This window comes from Thermobia domestica, chromosome 16 (genome assembly GCF_964235325.1).
Source record: "Thermobia domestica chromosome 16, izTheDome1.hap1.1, whole genome shotgun sequence".
NCBI classification, from domain to species: domain Eukaryota; kingdom Metazoa; phylum Arthropoda; class Insecta; order Zygentoma; family Lepismatidae; genus Thermobia; species Thermobia domestica.
The window spans coordinates 130,539,484-130,555,908 of record NC_137469.1 but is presented as its reverse complement, the minus strand read 5'-3'; the positions used below and the strand labels follow the sequence as shown (position 1 = coordinate 130,555,908).

At 36.3% G+C, this 16,425-nt stretch overlaps 1 protein-coding gene across 1 annotated transcript in view; it reads left to right on the top strand.

The window, feature by feature from the left end:
- The window catches only part of LOC145673417 (uncharacterized), a 755,597-nt gene that overhangs the window by 715,433 nt on the left and 23,739 nt on the right, over positions 1-16,425 (top strand). The window contains exon 31 of the mRNA XM_081743106.1: positions 2,581-2,816. Coding sequence (XP_081599232.1) covers positions 2,581-2,816 — 236 coding nt within the window. The remainder of the gene's footprint in view (positions 1-2,580; positions 2,817-16,425) is intronic.

Here is a 16,425-nt window from a genome sequence, read left to right as displayed (position 1 = left end):
AATAGCGAGTTTATGATATTCTACCCCAAAGTTCATTTTCCCACGGTTTTGGACAGTTCTACCTCTGAAAGTATGCACTTTTGATCTTGCGTCCATATGAACATTTTTCCTTATTTTGATGTGAGGAATCACCTGTTACAGTTTGTCGGTCTAGTTCATTAACACCCTGTAGATAGCTATGAACTATACCTACAAATTGTATGAGGTGATTCCTCATATCACAATAAGAAAAAAAAAAAATCATGTCGGCTTCTAGGAAGAAGTGCATAGCTTATGTTCAGGGCCGCCCAAAATCTTTGAAAGCTACAATACAACATTTCCTATTTCGAATTCGACAAACTGGAGTGACAGTCCATATTAGCGTGTAGGAAATCAATCACATATACACTATTCGAAACTGTCTTAATTCAGCAAAATGCAACAGGTGCTCAACGGACTCCCTTCAGATTCACAATTCTTTATGGTGAGTTTTCAAGATTGACAAAAGTTGTCCTAACAGCAGTGAATATGGAAATCTTCAGATGAAAGTCGGAAGTGTTAGGGACTGTGAGCACCACGATCCCTCGTGTTCGGAATAACACAAACTGTAATGTTTTGTTTCACAGTTATATGTTAAAAAAAAAGTGAAACCATGACAAAATACATTCTTCAAGTGTACTGTTGACTTTCATTTATTTTTTTAAATCTAATCCCAAATATGCATTAAGTCAGTGACGCTAGATTTTTTCCAACTTGCGTCCGCTCCGAACAAAACACACAGGAAACAGAATAAAGCATTCGTTACATCTCAACTACAAATCCAACTGTTTTTCAAATGCATGCTCTTGTTAAATTTAGACAATCTTTCTTTATTACGGGTCAGTTGTTTCACACATAATTTTAAATTAAGCATTCTCTTTTTAAGATTTTAAGAGTTAATTTGTCGCCATATGATAGCAATGAAAACGGAGATTTCAATAAATTACTTATAGCATTCATTGTGGTGAACTGTCCAGGCTTCGTCAAGACTAGCAAAAATATAGAATTCACATCTTACACTATGCAACACCACAAATGCGCACCACACAACACATTGTTTTTGTTTCTATAAACCGGGAAAATTTATACTTGCGTATATAACAAAAATTAAAGAAATCGAAATTAATGGTTTGTTTGGATGAATCCAAATGTTAAAAAATGATAATTTAGTTAGAAATGATCTTGCTTAGAAACATTGCAATGCAAACAAGTTAATCAGGGGTCACTTGACACAATTCCAAGTAACTTCAGCTGCGAAACAAATGTCCGGCTTGGAGTCTGCCTCGACCGTGGCACAAAATGGTAGTTATTTTTCCGTACTTTTATCCTGATCCCCGAATAACACGCATGCGCAGAAAGCAGTTTTCAGGCTATCAGGAGAACCAAGTGAAATCTGGCACTCGACTGATTCTGAGCCATTTCAATCACCGTGCGACTCAAATGAGCTCCTTGTAAGCAATGCTGCAATTAAAGTTGTGTGCGTCAAATCGAGTGATTTTTTTTTTCAGTAAGAGGCCGCCGATGACACAAACCAACTAATCCCTTAAGAAACTAACCTAAAACAAAAGAGCCACAATCAACAAGACACAAACACTCTCAGAAATAGAAGAACAATGCAAGGTCCACACAATCAAGACTTCCTTCTCCGCCTTTGCCACCCTTATCCAACTAGGGGAGCAGACGAGATTTATGGCACCTAAAATTAAACGAAAGAAGAATGGCCATAAATAGAGTTTCTTAAACGAGAATGATAAAGCTACGCTTTTGATTAATTGATTCTAGTCTGGTAAGTGCGAAGATAGAAAGCATCGAATGGACTTTTTCTGTCTTATTCTGTTCATGCAAAGCTGGCCGCCTACTAAAATTAAAATCTTACTAACCAAGACTAATAAGATTTTAAGGAAATCCCTTTATTTCCTCTTGACCACTACTGGAGATCTACATATTCAAACATATGTAATCTAGCTAGTTCACGTTATTGTTTAAAATCAATAATTAAACATCAGTACCCGCTAGAACAGCTTTTGCTCACCTATCGCAGGAGTATACAGATGGCCTAAGTCCCTACGAGGGATCCTCCCTTTGATCGTCTATAGCACCACGCATCAGGACTATTTAAGATGGATACTTTCACTCTGCACATTCTGCAATACTTCATCTACTCTCTCACTGCAGCGAGACAGTACAATTGTTTTTACATTACTACAAAATATATCAAATCATATATTTTGAAAGTAGTGAAAGCTAGAGGCCCGTCATTCCTTCGAGGGTGTAAATTGATGTATTTCGGTCGTACGTTTGGCCTCATAAAATAGTATGGGTATTTTGGTACCAGTCTTGTCAGTATGTTTTGTTGTTCCAGTACATTAGTTGGTTACATGAAAGATTAAAACTCTTAAGCGTACAGTACTAGGGCAATCTCCCATAAATATCTGAAACAAACAAAGTTGTTTTTCACACTCTAATTCTATATAATTTTATTTTACCGAAGTATGTAAATAACTCCAATTAAAACACCAGTTCTTAATTCTAAATAAAATGTACATATTTATTTCTTTGCAGATTTTGTCATGAAAAAACAGTTGTATATACACGCACAATTTTATGTTTCTTCCCTTCTTACGAGAAATAACATTGAAACTGCTTCTAAAGCCCCGACAGCAGAGAAAGTAATTGTGGTAATACTGGTTTTCTTAAGTATCCCATGTATGGCCAGTTACTTGGGTGATATCTATTCTCTGTTTGAATCAAGAAACATTATCAGAATGGTACGAGAACATGAAGTCAAGAAATTGAAGGTATGTGACACGTTAAGCTTCTATTGTAATCATTAGAGTAGGTTTTAATTTAATTGCATCATAATGTGAAAATAGACAGGAATTGTTGAGGAGATAAAATTCTGTGTACCTCATTGACCTGAGATATGTATGAGGAACTGGCCCATGATGTGTTAGATGACCATGTATAGTATATCATGTAGGATACTTGGGGGCGTGTATTGAAGCGAGCAGACAGTAATAACACAAAATGGGAGACCTCTCTTAGTTTCAAAGAGGCCAAAAATTGGCACAAGTGTATCTAAACTGATCAATATGTTTGGTGTGTTGCGAGCAACAGTGTCCCAGGTGAAGAAGGCCTATAGAATGCGTGACAACCCAACATCGGTGAAGGATAATAATACATGGGAAAACATTGAATGTTGCCACCAAGCACTGTAGAGCGAATTCCAACTCCTGAGCTTATTCTCACAGGATGCATTATTGTGATTATGTGAGATATGCAGATGACAAGATTTTCCTATAGTTCAGATGTTATTACCTTCCAATGGTACAGTTATCCAAGATGCTAATACACCAATTTACACTGGTGCAGCTGTTAAGGTGTCATTTCATGAGAGTTAAGATAAACTACACCTTCCTTACCCATCCAGTCCCCAGACCTCAACATTATTGAAGATCATGTTTTCCTCGATTCTCCCTGACGGAACTGACCACTGAAGACCCCCTCTGGCTCCTGAAAACAGCTTAAAAACGTACCCAACCAGGGAGATACCCCCCTGGAAAATTTTCTTCGAGCGCCCATGATGAAGAGTGACATAATATTTCTTTGGAAACCATTCATGGTATATAATTCCATTCTCCGTTAAATCAGAGCTGTTCTACAGGTTAAAGGTAGCTCCATGCAGTATTACTAAGGTAACATGTACTTTCTTCTAATGCTTTCATTATTTTGATGACCATCTGTGTAAGTAAACTAGCCAGCTTATTCATCTATAATTTTTAACTTAAACACGTCACTATCACACTTCTCTCCATTCTTCAGTAACCAGCGAATTTCCAGACAAAAATAAATTTCTCCTTTTGTTTGAATTGTATTTTAGGTAGTAAGTTTAATAAAATGTATAAATATTTCGTTGTTAAAAAATTGTTTTGTATTGTATTGTATTTATTTTTATCCTTTTTCATACAAATTGTTCACAACATGAACGTATGAGTTGAACACGTCATAAGAACACTGAATGTGTACATATGTATACATTTAAATCTACATGCAATATTAAAATAGTGTGAATTTATGTAAAAAAAAAAAAAAAAAAAAAAAGTACAATTTTTCATTATTCTAATTTACATACATCTATATAAAACAACATAACAGTTAATAAAACCTTACATTATAGATATACAAAATATATATACTTTAAACCTTATTTACTACAGGGGAGATATTCTTCTACAGAATAGAAACAGTGCTCGAGTAGATAGTACTTGACTGCTTTATTGAAACCGGATGTTTTGTTTTTTTAAAGTGGAAGGAAGCTTGTTGTAAATATTCACTGCCATAGGAAATGTACTATTCTTATGTACTTTTAAACGTGAGGACTCTACATGAGGAACAGACGCTTGTCTTGTATTATGCATATGAATATCTGAGTTCAACCGGAAGCTGCTCGTTTTTTACTACGTGAAAGCACATGCACGAAGACTTTGTTGTGTTTAGTATTAGTTTATTTCTATCCATCCAATCACTGACGGCAGACATGGTGGAATCTACTGCATTACATAACTCAACGTAAGTTTCTCCAGTTACTAATATATTTGTATCGTCAGCATACAGAACAATTTTAGCAGAGTCTAAACATTGTGACAAATCATTTATATATATTAAAAATATAATAGGGCCTAAGATGGAACCTTGAGGAACTCCAAATTTGAATTCTTTGGTATCTGAATAACATTTGCTTACTCCCTGAGTGTTTCGAATTTGACAGTTAATTTCAATAGTTTGCCTTCTGTCGGATATATACGATTTAAACCACTCATAAGCATTCCCTTAATACCATAATCTTGCAATTTTTTAAGTAAAATTTGATGATCAATTGTATCAAAAGCTTTGCTAAGATCAAGAAATATGTCGGTTGTATGTTTCTTAGCGTTTATTGAATTTAAAGCAGAATAGAGAAAGGAGTAAAGAGCAGTTTCAGTAGACTTATTTGATCTAAAGCCATTTTGAGCAGGAGATATTAAGTTAAAGTTATTTAGAAAGCTAACTAGTCTTATATACATAAGTTTTTCAAAAAGTTTAGAGAAGGTAGACAGACATGATATCGGTCTATATTTCGATGTAAGATCCTTCTTGCCACTTTTATATAAGGGCTTAACAACTGCTAGCTTCAATGCCTCAGGAAAAACGCCACTACTAAATGAGTTATTTACTATGAAGCATAAGATATCAGCAATTTCATAAGAACATTGCTTTAGAATTTTATCAGGAACTTCATCATATCCTGAAGAACTCTTATTTGTCATTTTCGTGTAGTATTTAAGATTTCCTGATTAGTTACTGGGTGCAAGAACAATGATTTTTCGAAAATATCGTTGTCTACTAACGTATTGTTTGCTAGATAGTTTATTGTTCACGTTATTAGTGATAAGCTTTTTCACTTCATTCGTGAAGTAATCGTTAAAAGCGTTTGCAATTTCAGTCGGATTTTTAATAATTTTATTTTGACAAGAAACGCTAGTTATCTTAGAGGAGGGTCTTCGTTCCCCAGATTGTTTCCGAATAATTTGCCATGTAGCTTTCATTTTATTGGCAGCTTTCCCAATGTAAGTATCATTCTCTAACATTTTTGCCTGTTTTATGACCTTATGTAAAACTCGTTTATACATTTTGTGGTATCGTTTAAACACGGGAGTACGGCACCGTCGGGATAGTTGATGTAAATAGCGCATTTTTTCTAGAGAAACCTTTATTCCAGAAGTCTTCCACTTCGAACTGACATTTACCGATTTATTTATCTTAAATTTTTGTTTAGGAAAAGCAATATTAAAATAATGAGTAAATATACATAAAAAGGAATTAAATTGCTCGTTAACATTACATTCAATATAAACATCTTCGCACGACTCAGTTTTCAAGTATCTGAAATATGCCACGTTAGTGAGTGTAAATGAACGCCGTTCAGACCATTCCACGCCCACGTTTGTATTCTTATTAATTATTTCTGAGTAAAAATAAAGAAGCTGAGCATTATGATCAGAATAGCCTAGGTTTAGTACATCAACATGAGATACGAAATCATCACGTGAAATTATAATTTGATCAAGAGCAGAGATTCTTGTTTTGCCTATTCTGGTAGGAGTATTTACGATAGGTTTCAGATTAAATGATGTACAGAGCGAAATGAGATCTTCTTTTTCTTTGCTATTATTTAGTAAAAAATCAATATTAATATCACCACAAATTACTAACGACTTTTTAGAGGACGAGAATTCCGATATAAGGCTTTCTAATTTATTCAAAAAGTTCTTGACATTACTGTCTGGCGTGCGTGATAAGTATTAAATTATGATCGCAAAATTCAAGTGCTACAGATTCGAAAGATTTCTCAACATTCAATATAAGGGTATTCGTTAGAATTTTGATACGAAAGTCCTCTCTGACGAATATGGCAATACCGCCATGGGATATATTTTTCCTACAATAGTACGCAGATAGTTTAAAACCTGTGAGTGAAATTGTTTCTATTTCTTCTTTATTCAGCCAGTGCTCCGATATACACAAGACGTCAGTTTTACTTAATTCATTTTCCAAAATAATTTTTAATTCGATTATTTTATTTCCTAATCCTTGGACGTTGTGGTGTAGGATTTGGAGACTGATATTTTTAGACTCACTTACGTCTTCTACTTTCCGGATCCGGGGTTTTTGGGCTATTTTTTAGACTTTCAGTCAAGCAGCTACTGCATCGTCACTATTTATCCTAGGATCATGGTTCATAACCTCATTCTCTTCAGAATAGAGCTGGCTTTCAAATGGTACCACTTCCATGCTCATACCATATACCAGGAGCGGGAAAATGATGTGAAAGGGAAAATTTCGGAGGGAATTTTTCTCCTCGCATTTTGGGCCCCTCTGGAGCGGCCCGGTGTGAACGTAGCCATCTAAAAAAAATCTGATAAATAGTACTTGGTATACTGAATGTGTGTGCCAAATTTCAAGTTTCTATCCTGAATACCAAGGGCGGCAGAAATTTTATCAGGAATTCCCACCATGCCCCAAATTACCGTAAAACACCATGATCTCAGGTAAAAAATTTCCTGAGACATCCCTAATTACCCTAGGGTCATGTTTCGCCCATCATTCTCTTCAGAATAGAACTGCCTTTCAGGCGGTATGACTCACGTGTCTCCATCATGTATCTAAGGCGGGAAAATGAGGAAAAACGTGATTTTTGGGGTAAAAATATCCTTTTTTTTCAACTTTTAGCCTCCCTGGACCCCCCTGTTTTATCGCAGAGATCTGAAAAAAATCTGGTAAATACTAATCGGTGAGCTGAATGTTATGCACAATTCCAATTTTCCAGGTGCAAAAGTAAGCCCGCCAAAAAAAAATATATATATATACCGACAATGTCCCATATTCAAGTATACAGAGGGAATTTTTTAAACATTCCCTGAGACATACCTAATTACCCTAAGGCCATGTTTCACCTATCATTCTCTTCAAAATAGAACTGCCTTTCAGGCGGTACCATTCACTTGTCCCCATCATGTATCTTAGGCGGGAAAATCCCGTGAAAGGGATTTTTTAAGAAAAAATTCCCTTTTTCAACGTTTAGCCCCTCTGTACCCCCCTGTTTTAACGCAGAAATCTGAAAAAAATCTGGTAAATACTACTCGGTTGACTGAATGTTTTTGCACAACTTCAATCTTCTAGGTGCAAAAATAAGCCCGCAAAAAAAAAATAATACCGAAAATGTCCAAAATTCCCCTATACAGAAGCATATTTTGATAAAAATTCCCTGACACTTCCCTAATTACCCTAGGGCCATTTGTCGCACATCATTCTCTTCAGAATAGAACTGCCTTTCAGACGGTATGACTCACGTGTCTCCATCATGTATCTAAGGCGGGAAAATGATGAAAAACGGGATTTTTTTAGGTAAAAATATCCCTTTTTCAACTTTTAGCCCCTCTGGTTCCCCCCTGTTTTAACGCAGAAATCTGAAAAAAAAATCTGGTAAATACTACTCGGTAAACTGAATGTTTGTGCAAAATTTCAATCTTCTACGTGCAAAAATAAGCCCGCCAAAAATACTTTACATAAACCCCCGAAAAAAATATTACACGAAAATATATATTTTAGAATTATGACGTCATCACCTCCTATGTCTCGACGCAGGAAGGTGTGAAACCATACGTAATGTTTTCTACAATGTCTCTGGACTTGAAAAACAAACAAACAAAAAAAAAACGGACGAAAAAGCTCAAATAAGAGAGTTATAACGTACCATGAAACACCCCGTATGGTATAGATTCTACCATGGGATCCCCAAAGGGTTAGGGACATACCGGTAGTTATATCTACTGTTTTTAGTAGGGGAGTATTACTTTGGCAACTTACATTATCTACAACATTTAGATCCGAGATACAAGAGGGCATACCACAGCACACATAACCTACATTACTTTTTTTGTCATAACAATTACAGGAAACTTCTCTATGTTTATCTTGCGGAAGTGAAGTACACATCATAAATTTCGTTTTTCTGCAGAACTCGTAACCTATAAAACAGCATTTGCTGCCTCAATAATCCAGTCACAGACCCTTCTCTTTCCTTTTGCATTTAGATGTAAACCGTGACTAGTGTAATCCTGTCTACGCAATGCACCTAAACTAACAAATCTAACATGGCTGTACTTTCTAGAGATTATTTTTTTCACCTGCATATTAAATTCAAATATTGATCTCTTTACACTACCGTTCGGCCTATGCGGAAAATCAGCCCTATAAGGTGTTGACAATACTACTGTTCTAATATTTCTTTTACCTGTGCTTTCAAGTGTTCTTTCTAAAGATACTAACACATTCTGGGTTTCTAGTGGATGGCTTAGGTTATTATTAGTTCCACCAGCCAACACAACACAATCGTTTTCATTGAGATTACTAGTTAGTATGTTATGATGTTAAAAGTTATGATGTATTTTTCTCTGCGTTATCCAAAAGTCACTTATTTCTATAAAGATCAAATATGAATTACAGACATGTTTTGTTCGATAACCTTTGCCACATTTCATTGATTTTCGTAATGTTGTGTTCATAAGATCTGTCTGGAAAAAGATGCTGATTCATAGAATCGTCTGAACTGAACGATACGCTAGGTAAAACGTTTTGAAGAGACCGAAACAAGTAAGAGTGTGGCGTGGCAAGGTAAGGCGAGTATCCGATTCAAGCTCCAATAATTTTTATAGATGATTAAACTGAAATGTGGTTTTGCGTTGTCGTGTTGCAGAACAACCCTTTACAATTAACGAGCTTTGAATATTTCTGGATGATGGATTCGTTTAAATAGCCAACAGTACGTGATACATTCGATTCATTATTTAGTTCCTTGGTAGGAGCTCCACAAACACGACAATTTTAAAATGCCACCATACTGAGAGCATAAGGATCCTCTGATGCTCAGCAGATTCTGTAATGTAGTAACATTGCCCCGTGCCTTCCCAATGAATTTGAAGAATAATATTTAGTAAGAATAGTGATGAACACTTATTCTATGAACAAAAATTGTATATGAAATCTGTAACCCTGATTCATGTGGACAAGAGATTTGGAAAAATAGCTTAAGTGAAAATGTTTGATGTTACTGTTTACGTGTTCTGGCATAGTTCTTTCTCGCGTTAGTCTCCTTTACAGAACAGTCTTTTAAAACGTCTTCCTTTCAGTACACTCGAGGAAGTAGATATTTTCCTTGTGGCTGAAGTATCTGCTGAGAATTGTAAATCTACTATTAGCAACACCGCTCGACTGTGAAGTTTAACTTCTCTCCCTTCTCTCTCTTGCCAAGCAAACGAATCATTCAAAAGTTTTGAACTCAGACAAAATATTATGAGTGAAGAGTGTTTTAAGGCACAAGTAGTTTTTTTTAAAGCATATTTAAAGACATTCTGCTTGGGAACTTTACATAAAGTGCTACTCAAGCTGAAGTGCGAAGGGAGGAAACGAGATTTTGTTATTCTTTTTTTTTTTTAATTATTTATAAGGGAACTGCTATTGTGTCGATTTATTTTTTTAAAAAAAGTCGATTCTATAGATTATTAAGGAGTTGTGTTTCGTCTACTACTAAATAACCATATTTTGGATATTGATAATAAAGTCTAGATTTGATATGAGTGGTAATTTCTTAAAAGAATTGAATTCAAATTGATATACATTTATTGGATCAATAAATCATTCGTGACTAAACAGAAAGTTACAATTATAGCAGACCTATTCTAAATGAATATGAATTAAGAGCTCTCTTTTAATATGCTGTTTCAAACATATTAAAATTCACTATTTGTACTATTTGAAAGCTACTTTATGGAAAATATTGAAGTGTATTGAATACATGTAGACCTGACGAGAGACCTCCTTGAGAAGTATTTAAAATACATTCTCCAACATAAAACAAATTTAATTATAATGAAAGGTTAACGTAATTGAATACAACGGAAATTCTCATGTTTCTTCTGCGTTGACAACTTGTTTCGTTCTGTCCTTTAATATTGTTTCTCGATAGTTTCTCCTCGAACTATCATTTTTGGGAAGTATTTATATAAGTCCTAACACTTTAAAAACAAACTATCACGTCATACATCCTTTATCCCTTTCAACACGGCGACAGTCATGGCTTCGTTGAGAACACTATTTTCTTTCTTGTACGCGCCAAAAATGACCTATCACAGACCAAAACAACTATTATAGGGAGCTAGCTTGTTTACCAGCGGAAGCTGAGGTAAAGGGGGAGAAATTTCAACAATTTTTCTGCCTGACTTTTGCAATACTCACTTACCCTCCTTCTATATGTCGGCGTTGCCAGGGTTAAAAAATTGTCACATGAATGTCATTCTGAAGAGTTACTGTGAGTTGGTTATTTGTTGTGTGCTGTTGTGGTCGCGGTTTTTGTTGCCTATTATTCATTTGACAATGGCTTCACAGCGTAAGAGAGGGCATACTATAAACAGCGAAGCTAGAGAAGTAATAAGGAAGGCCATAGTGCAGTGTGACGAAGAAGCGAAGGAGAAAAAACTGAAGCATTTGTTATCACAGCCTAATTTGCGTTTGTTCACGTATACAGGGATCTTCGATAGGGATTGCATAATTGCATAAACTCTTTGAATTAAGTGAGTATTAGCTGAATTTTTTGACAACGCACTGGCAACCCCGCCCAGGACCGTCGATTGACCGTTTCTTGGCGACGGGGTGGGGAACCTGCCAATCAACTCTGAATTCCTCAGCCTCGCATTAAACAAATAATACAAATCCCTATAATATTACTGTAGCTTGGCGCTGTGTTTTGATACAAAAACTGGCTAGCGAATCTTAGCAGTCCTTCCCCTTCTTTCCCCTTATCACAGTGGTAACAGTGGCACTAACTCATCAACTTTAGCACTAGTAGAGTTTGGTATTTGCAAGTTGCGTAAATTTCGAAACAGTTTACCTCTTCTCTAATCAGGGCCCGTAACTTGTGTGGGGCAGGGGAGGGGCAACTGCCCCCCAGGGAGGTTCCTCGCCGTTTGAAGGTGCCCATTTTGAGGCAAAATTTTCTTAATCCATATACGATACGAATATGAAATTATAAATGAAGAATCAAACAGTTTCACTACATTACATAAAGCAGCGCACAAAAGATAAATAAAACAAAAGTGAGTCGTGGGCCCACTTCAGTAAAAAAGTCTACTATTAGGGGCCCTAGAAATAACAATTATTCGTATGGTTTTGAGATTTGTCAATATTGTCCCCTGTCATGTATGGAAGCGGCCTAGGGGCGTAAGTAACGGCCCCGCAAACCTTGCCGTGAGGGAGGGCCACAGGCTCCGGGAGACATAGATATTAAGAGAAAGATAGAAAAGGGGGGCCTTAGAATGAGAAAAAACTTTTTCTAGGAGGCAAAAATACACGTATTAATGCTTGCCCCCCAGAAAAAATCTAAGTTACGGCGCTTTCTCTAATGTGAATTTATTGGTACAGTTCTGCTAATATCAGGTTGGTCTCTTTAAACCTCTGGTCATGGAGAGAAACAATCTTACAGGAGGATAGTATTCAGATTTTAAGAAGGTGAGGAAAAGAGAGCGAGGATGAGAAAAATGAGAAGAAAGAAAGAAAGAATCACTTCTACATTTACTTCATAATGAATTTAAACACATATAAACGAAAAAGAGATATCCGAACCCAACACCATAATATTTGTGGAAGTGTTGGCAACATTATGGCGTAATATATTTCCCGCCAATTCTGGGACCTCAGTGTTTGGACCAATTCTGGCCTTACAGCAGTGGCGGATCCAGGGGACCATCAGGACCCCCCGGAGAGGAAACTTTTTTATTTTATATATTTAAATAAAACCCATCCCAGAGTTTGGAGCTCTTAAAAGTAGCTCTAAGTAGCAATACTAAAACCCACCGCCCTCCCCAGAAGTCCGTCCTGAATCCGCCCCTGCCTTACAGAAGCTATCGTCTAGGCATTCACCTCGTGGGACTGAGTAAAACCTTAATAAGGAATACCAGCCAGAGCTGGATTCATGCCCACGCTCGATCTACCTATTTTAATGCCTTTTTTTGTGTTGGACAGTGTCTGGTAAGGGCACCGAAACAGGGTAAATGCGTACTGTTTTAAAATATTTACATGTGAAAATTCGCTTTATACTGTACTTGGAACACTTAATTCAATGTATATTATATTCTTCTTACAGCAACATGCTTTATTTCCTAATACTTTAAGTCTATGGTTGTTAGTATTTATAATTATTGCATCATATTAATCCTCAAAGCTCGTTCAATTAGTATGAAATCCTAGACTCGGCAGTTTGCAACATTGCAAACCTCCACGAACAGGCAATCATGTGGCAAGAATATTTCCACCTATACTCGCATCGAAATTCCCAGCCTCTGTTTACAATCAGTACAAGATGTTTCTGTCGCCTTATCATGAAAACAATACTGTCCAGCGAACCTAACAGTGTTCGCTTTCTCTGTTTATTGTTTACAATACAAGCTGCATGCTTCCAGTATTGCCAGGCGTACAAGGTTTTCGCACACTTTCGAACAAGAACACTTGTACAAAATTGAGTGTGCATTATATGTAAGATTGTATTACATAATAACTAACTCGATTTGTCATAACGTTAATATCTCAGTCATCCCAAAAGCAGCAATTTATGTAGTAATAACAATTGTTCTATGACTGTGCAGAAGTAGGTACATTCGGTTCGGCGATTCATGTGCCTGGCAACCATGAATTTACAATGTAGGGGTGAGAAGCAAGGTGTTGACGCTCGCACTACAATTGTTGTTTGTAAACAATCTTCCATCCTAGAGTGAACGGACAATACAAATCGTTGAACGAAACTTACACAATCACTGCACCCGTTTCGAAGCACAAATGTAATAGGGGGCACTTCTATTTCGATTTTAATCAACCCGCACAATTGTGTTTCCCCGTGTTGAAAGGGGTATGGAGTATTTTGATGTTGTTTACTACTTATTAGTTCCTATTTCTTTTTAAAATAAATGTTGTTTATAGGACTTGAAAATTATTTCAAGTTCAGTACAAGCATGTACAAAAGTTCTGTATGTTTCTAAACTGCAATAAAAGTTTTTAATATTTCAAAGAATTATAAAACGATGTTAACATTAGTTAACACACTATAAACACCTTTTTCATTTCTACTTTATATAATTCTTAAATTTATGGGGTAACGATCCAATCTTGCTCATCGGTGGGTATTTTATTAAATGGTATTACTTGAAAGGTTTGACAAATATGTGGTGTCAATGACGAATATTCCTAACGAAGTCGACACGAAAATGCATGTGTCTGTGGATATTGGGAGCCATATTCCTAGATCCGACCCCCTGTGTTTAGCCTGAAGTTTAGGGTCCTCTTTCAGCATCCAATTCGTAAAACTATACACTATTTACCAATAATAATAATAATAATAATCCATGGCATTATAACTCCGAACTATAATCTACCAATCGACTTTCAGATGAGTGATGTGTGGTGCATATCGACCCTACGCGATTTTTAATGGGTTTCTAGGTCAACTAGATTGCATTTAGTTGATTTCTGTGTAGTCCCAACATTGACCCAAACGCGATTGTTACTGAATTTCTAGGCCTGCCAGAATGGTTGAGTGAATGGCTCAACTAAAATCAATCTGGCAGACCTAGAAAGCACAGTAACAAACGTGTTGGGATCCATGTGCTGACCACACATCGCTTAACTAAAACTATTCTCGTAAGTGTAGAAATTGGGTAACAATCGCGTTCGAGTCCATGTGTTGACCACATATTGCTTAATTTTAAACGTCTACTAGGACCAGATATCCAGTAAGAATGTGCTTACAACATATCACACAGCAAAAAACCATCTAGTAGGCCTAGAAATTCCAATAACAATTGTGTTGAGGTCGATGAGTTGACTGCAAATTACTCAACTGAAAGCCTGGTAGGCTTAAAAATCCAGTAACAACCGCATTCGGGTTAAGTGCTGTTCATACAGCACTCAACTAAAACCATTCTGGTTGGTCTAGTAACAATCGTGTTTTGGTCAATGTAGAGACCACACAAAACGCAACTAAATTCAGTCTGGTTGGTCTAGAAATCCATTAAAAATCACGTTTAGACTCGATGTGCTCACCACACATCATTAAGCTATAAATCGTTTTGTAGACCATAGTTCGATATTGTAATGTCAGGGAATTGTATTATTATTGTTATTATTGTAAATGAAGTACTACGGTTTTGCGAATTGGATGCTGAAAAAGAATCCTAAACTTCAGATCAACGAATCTACTAATGACCTCCCGATAGGGAGTCGAATCTAGGAGCGTGCACAGGGTAGGCCGAATTTCTACTTTTTTCGAAAATCGGTTCGGGGAAGCGGTTATAGAGTGTCTTTTAGTGGGAAAAGTGCGCCAGATTCTTTTCAGAATTTTTAGTCAACGCCTTCAAGTGCCGCATCGAGGTTTTATGGAAAATGTATGCAACCCGCCCCGCCCTACACGGTACAATATTTCAGTTTTTGGCTATGTAAAACACATATATTCCCGTCTTTTTTAGATTCAGCCTTAGAGGCAACTTCAACTATACCTAATGCATCTTTCCAAAGCCCACTTATGTGCAGTTCTTCGCTTAAATTGGCCAAATTTCGACGCTTAAGGCAAGAAGATTTTTTTATTTGTATGTACAAAAACTTGATATATTTTGTTTAGCCTAAGAGTAGAGCTTATTTACTTATTTATTTATGTATTTATTTATCTTTTTCTCTAATGCAATTCGTTATCAACATTCTCGATCATTTATTCTTTGTCCAAAATAATCCAGAACTCACCACGAGGAGGTGACAGCACTTCGAGTTCCACCCACTTTTAGTTCCACCCTGTCTAATTTTCTGTCATGGCCTTACTTGCTTGCGCCCTCACTTACTTGCTTTACTTTTCTAGGTGGCATAGTCTTTTTCTCGATTCGAGTGTTGACATTTCCTTGCTATAAATCACGACACATTTGTAAAATTAAGTTAAACAACCCTGAATATGGGACATATACAGGATATACTATTTATGCAATGACAAACTCATTGTTACTTTTCCCCGTCATTTTTGTACCGCACATCCAGTGGCGTACGCAAAATTTCATCAAGGAAGGAGGCATTCAAGTGCTTAATTTTTGGATCAAATGCGATTCTATTTTTGGGTGGAATGCGATTTTTTGTGTATATATATGTCATAATATAATAAATATTTATTTTTTCATAACCAGGTAGGAGAGGAATACCAGATTGAAGTTTTGAATAGATTCTCGGCTTTAGAAGATTTGAAGTGCACTAGTGTTGAGGATACCTGGATTGAAATTAAAGATAGAATTAAAACCTCAGCAAAAGAAAAATTGGGACACGTGGAAATACGTAGGAACAAACCATGGTTCAACCAGGAATGCATTAAACTAACAGAAAAGAGAAAACAGGCAAAATTACGCTTTCTACAAAATCCTAATGAAATAACTACACAAAATTTCGCAGATATCAGGCGGGAAACTTCCAAAACTTTAAGAGCAAAGAATCGTGATTTTTTGAAAGCTAAAATTAAGGAACTTGAAGATCATAGTAAAAATAAAAACATCCGGGACATGTATAAGGGGATCATCGAATTTAAGAAAGGCTATCAACCTCGTGCTTATATACTAAAGAAATCTGACGGTACAGTTCTCATTGACACGGGTAGCATCTTAAATAGATGGAAAGATTTCTTTGACGATTTGCTTAACACGCAGCCAAAAACTAGTGTGCGTGGAGGAAAGGAGATACACACCGCAGAACAGTATATTCCAGAACCCAACCGAATAGAAGTAGAAACCGCTATAA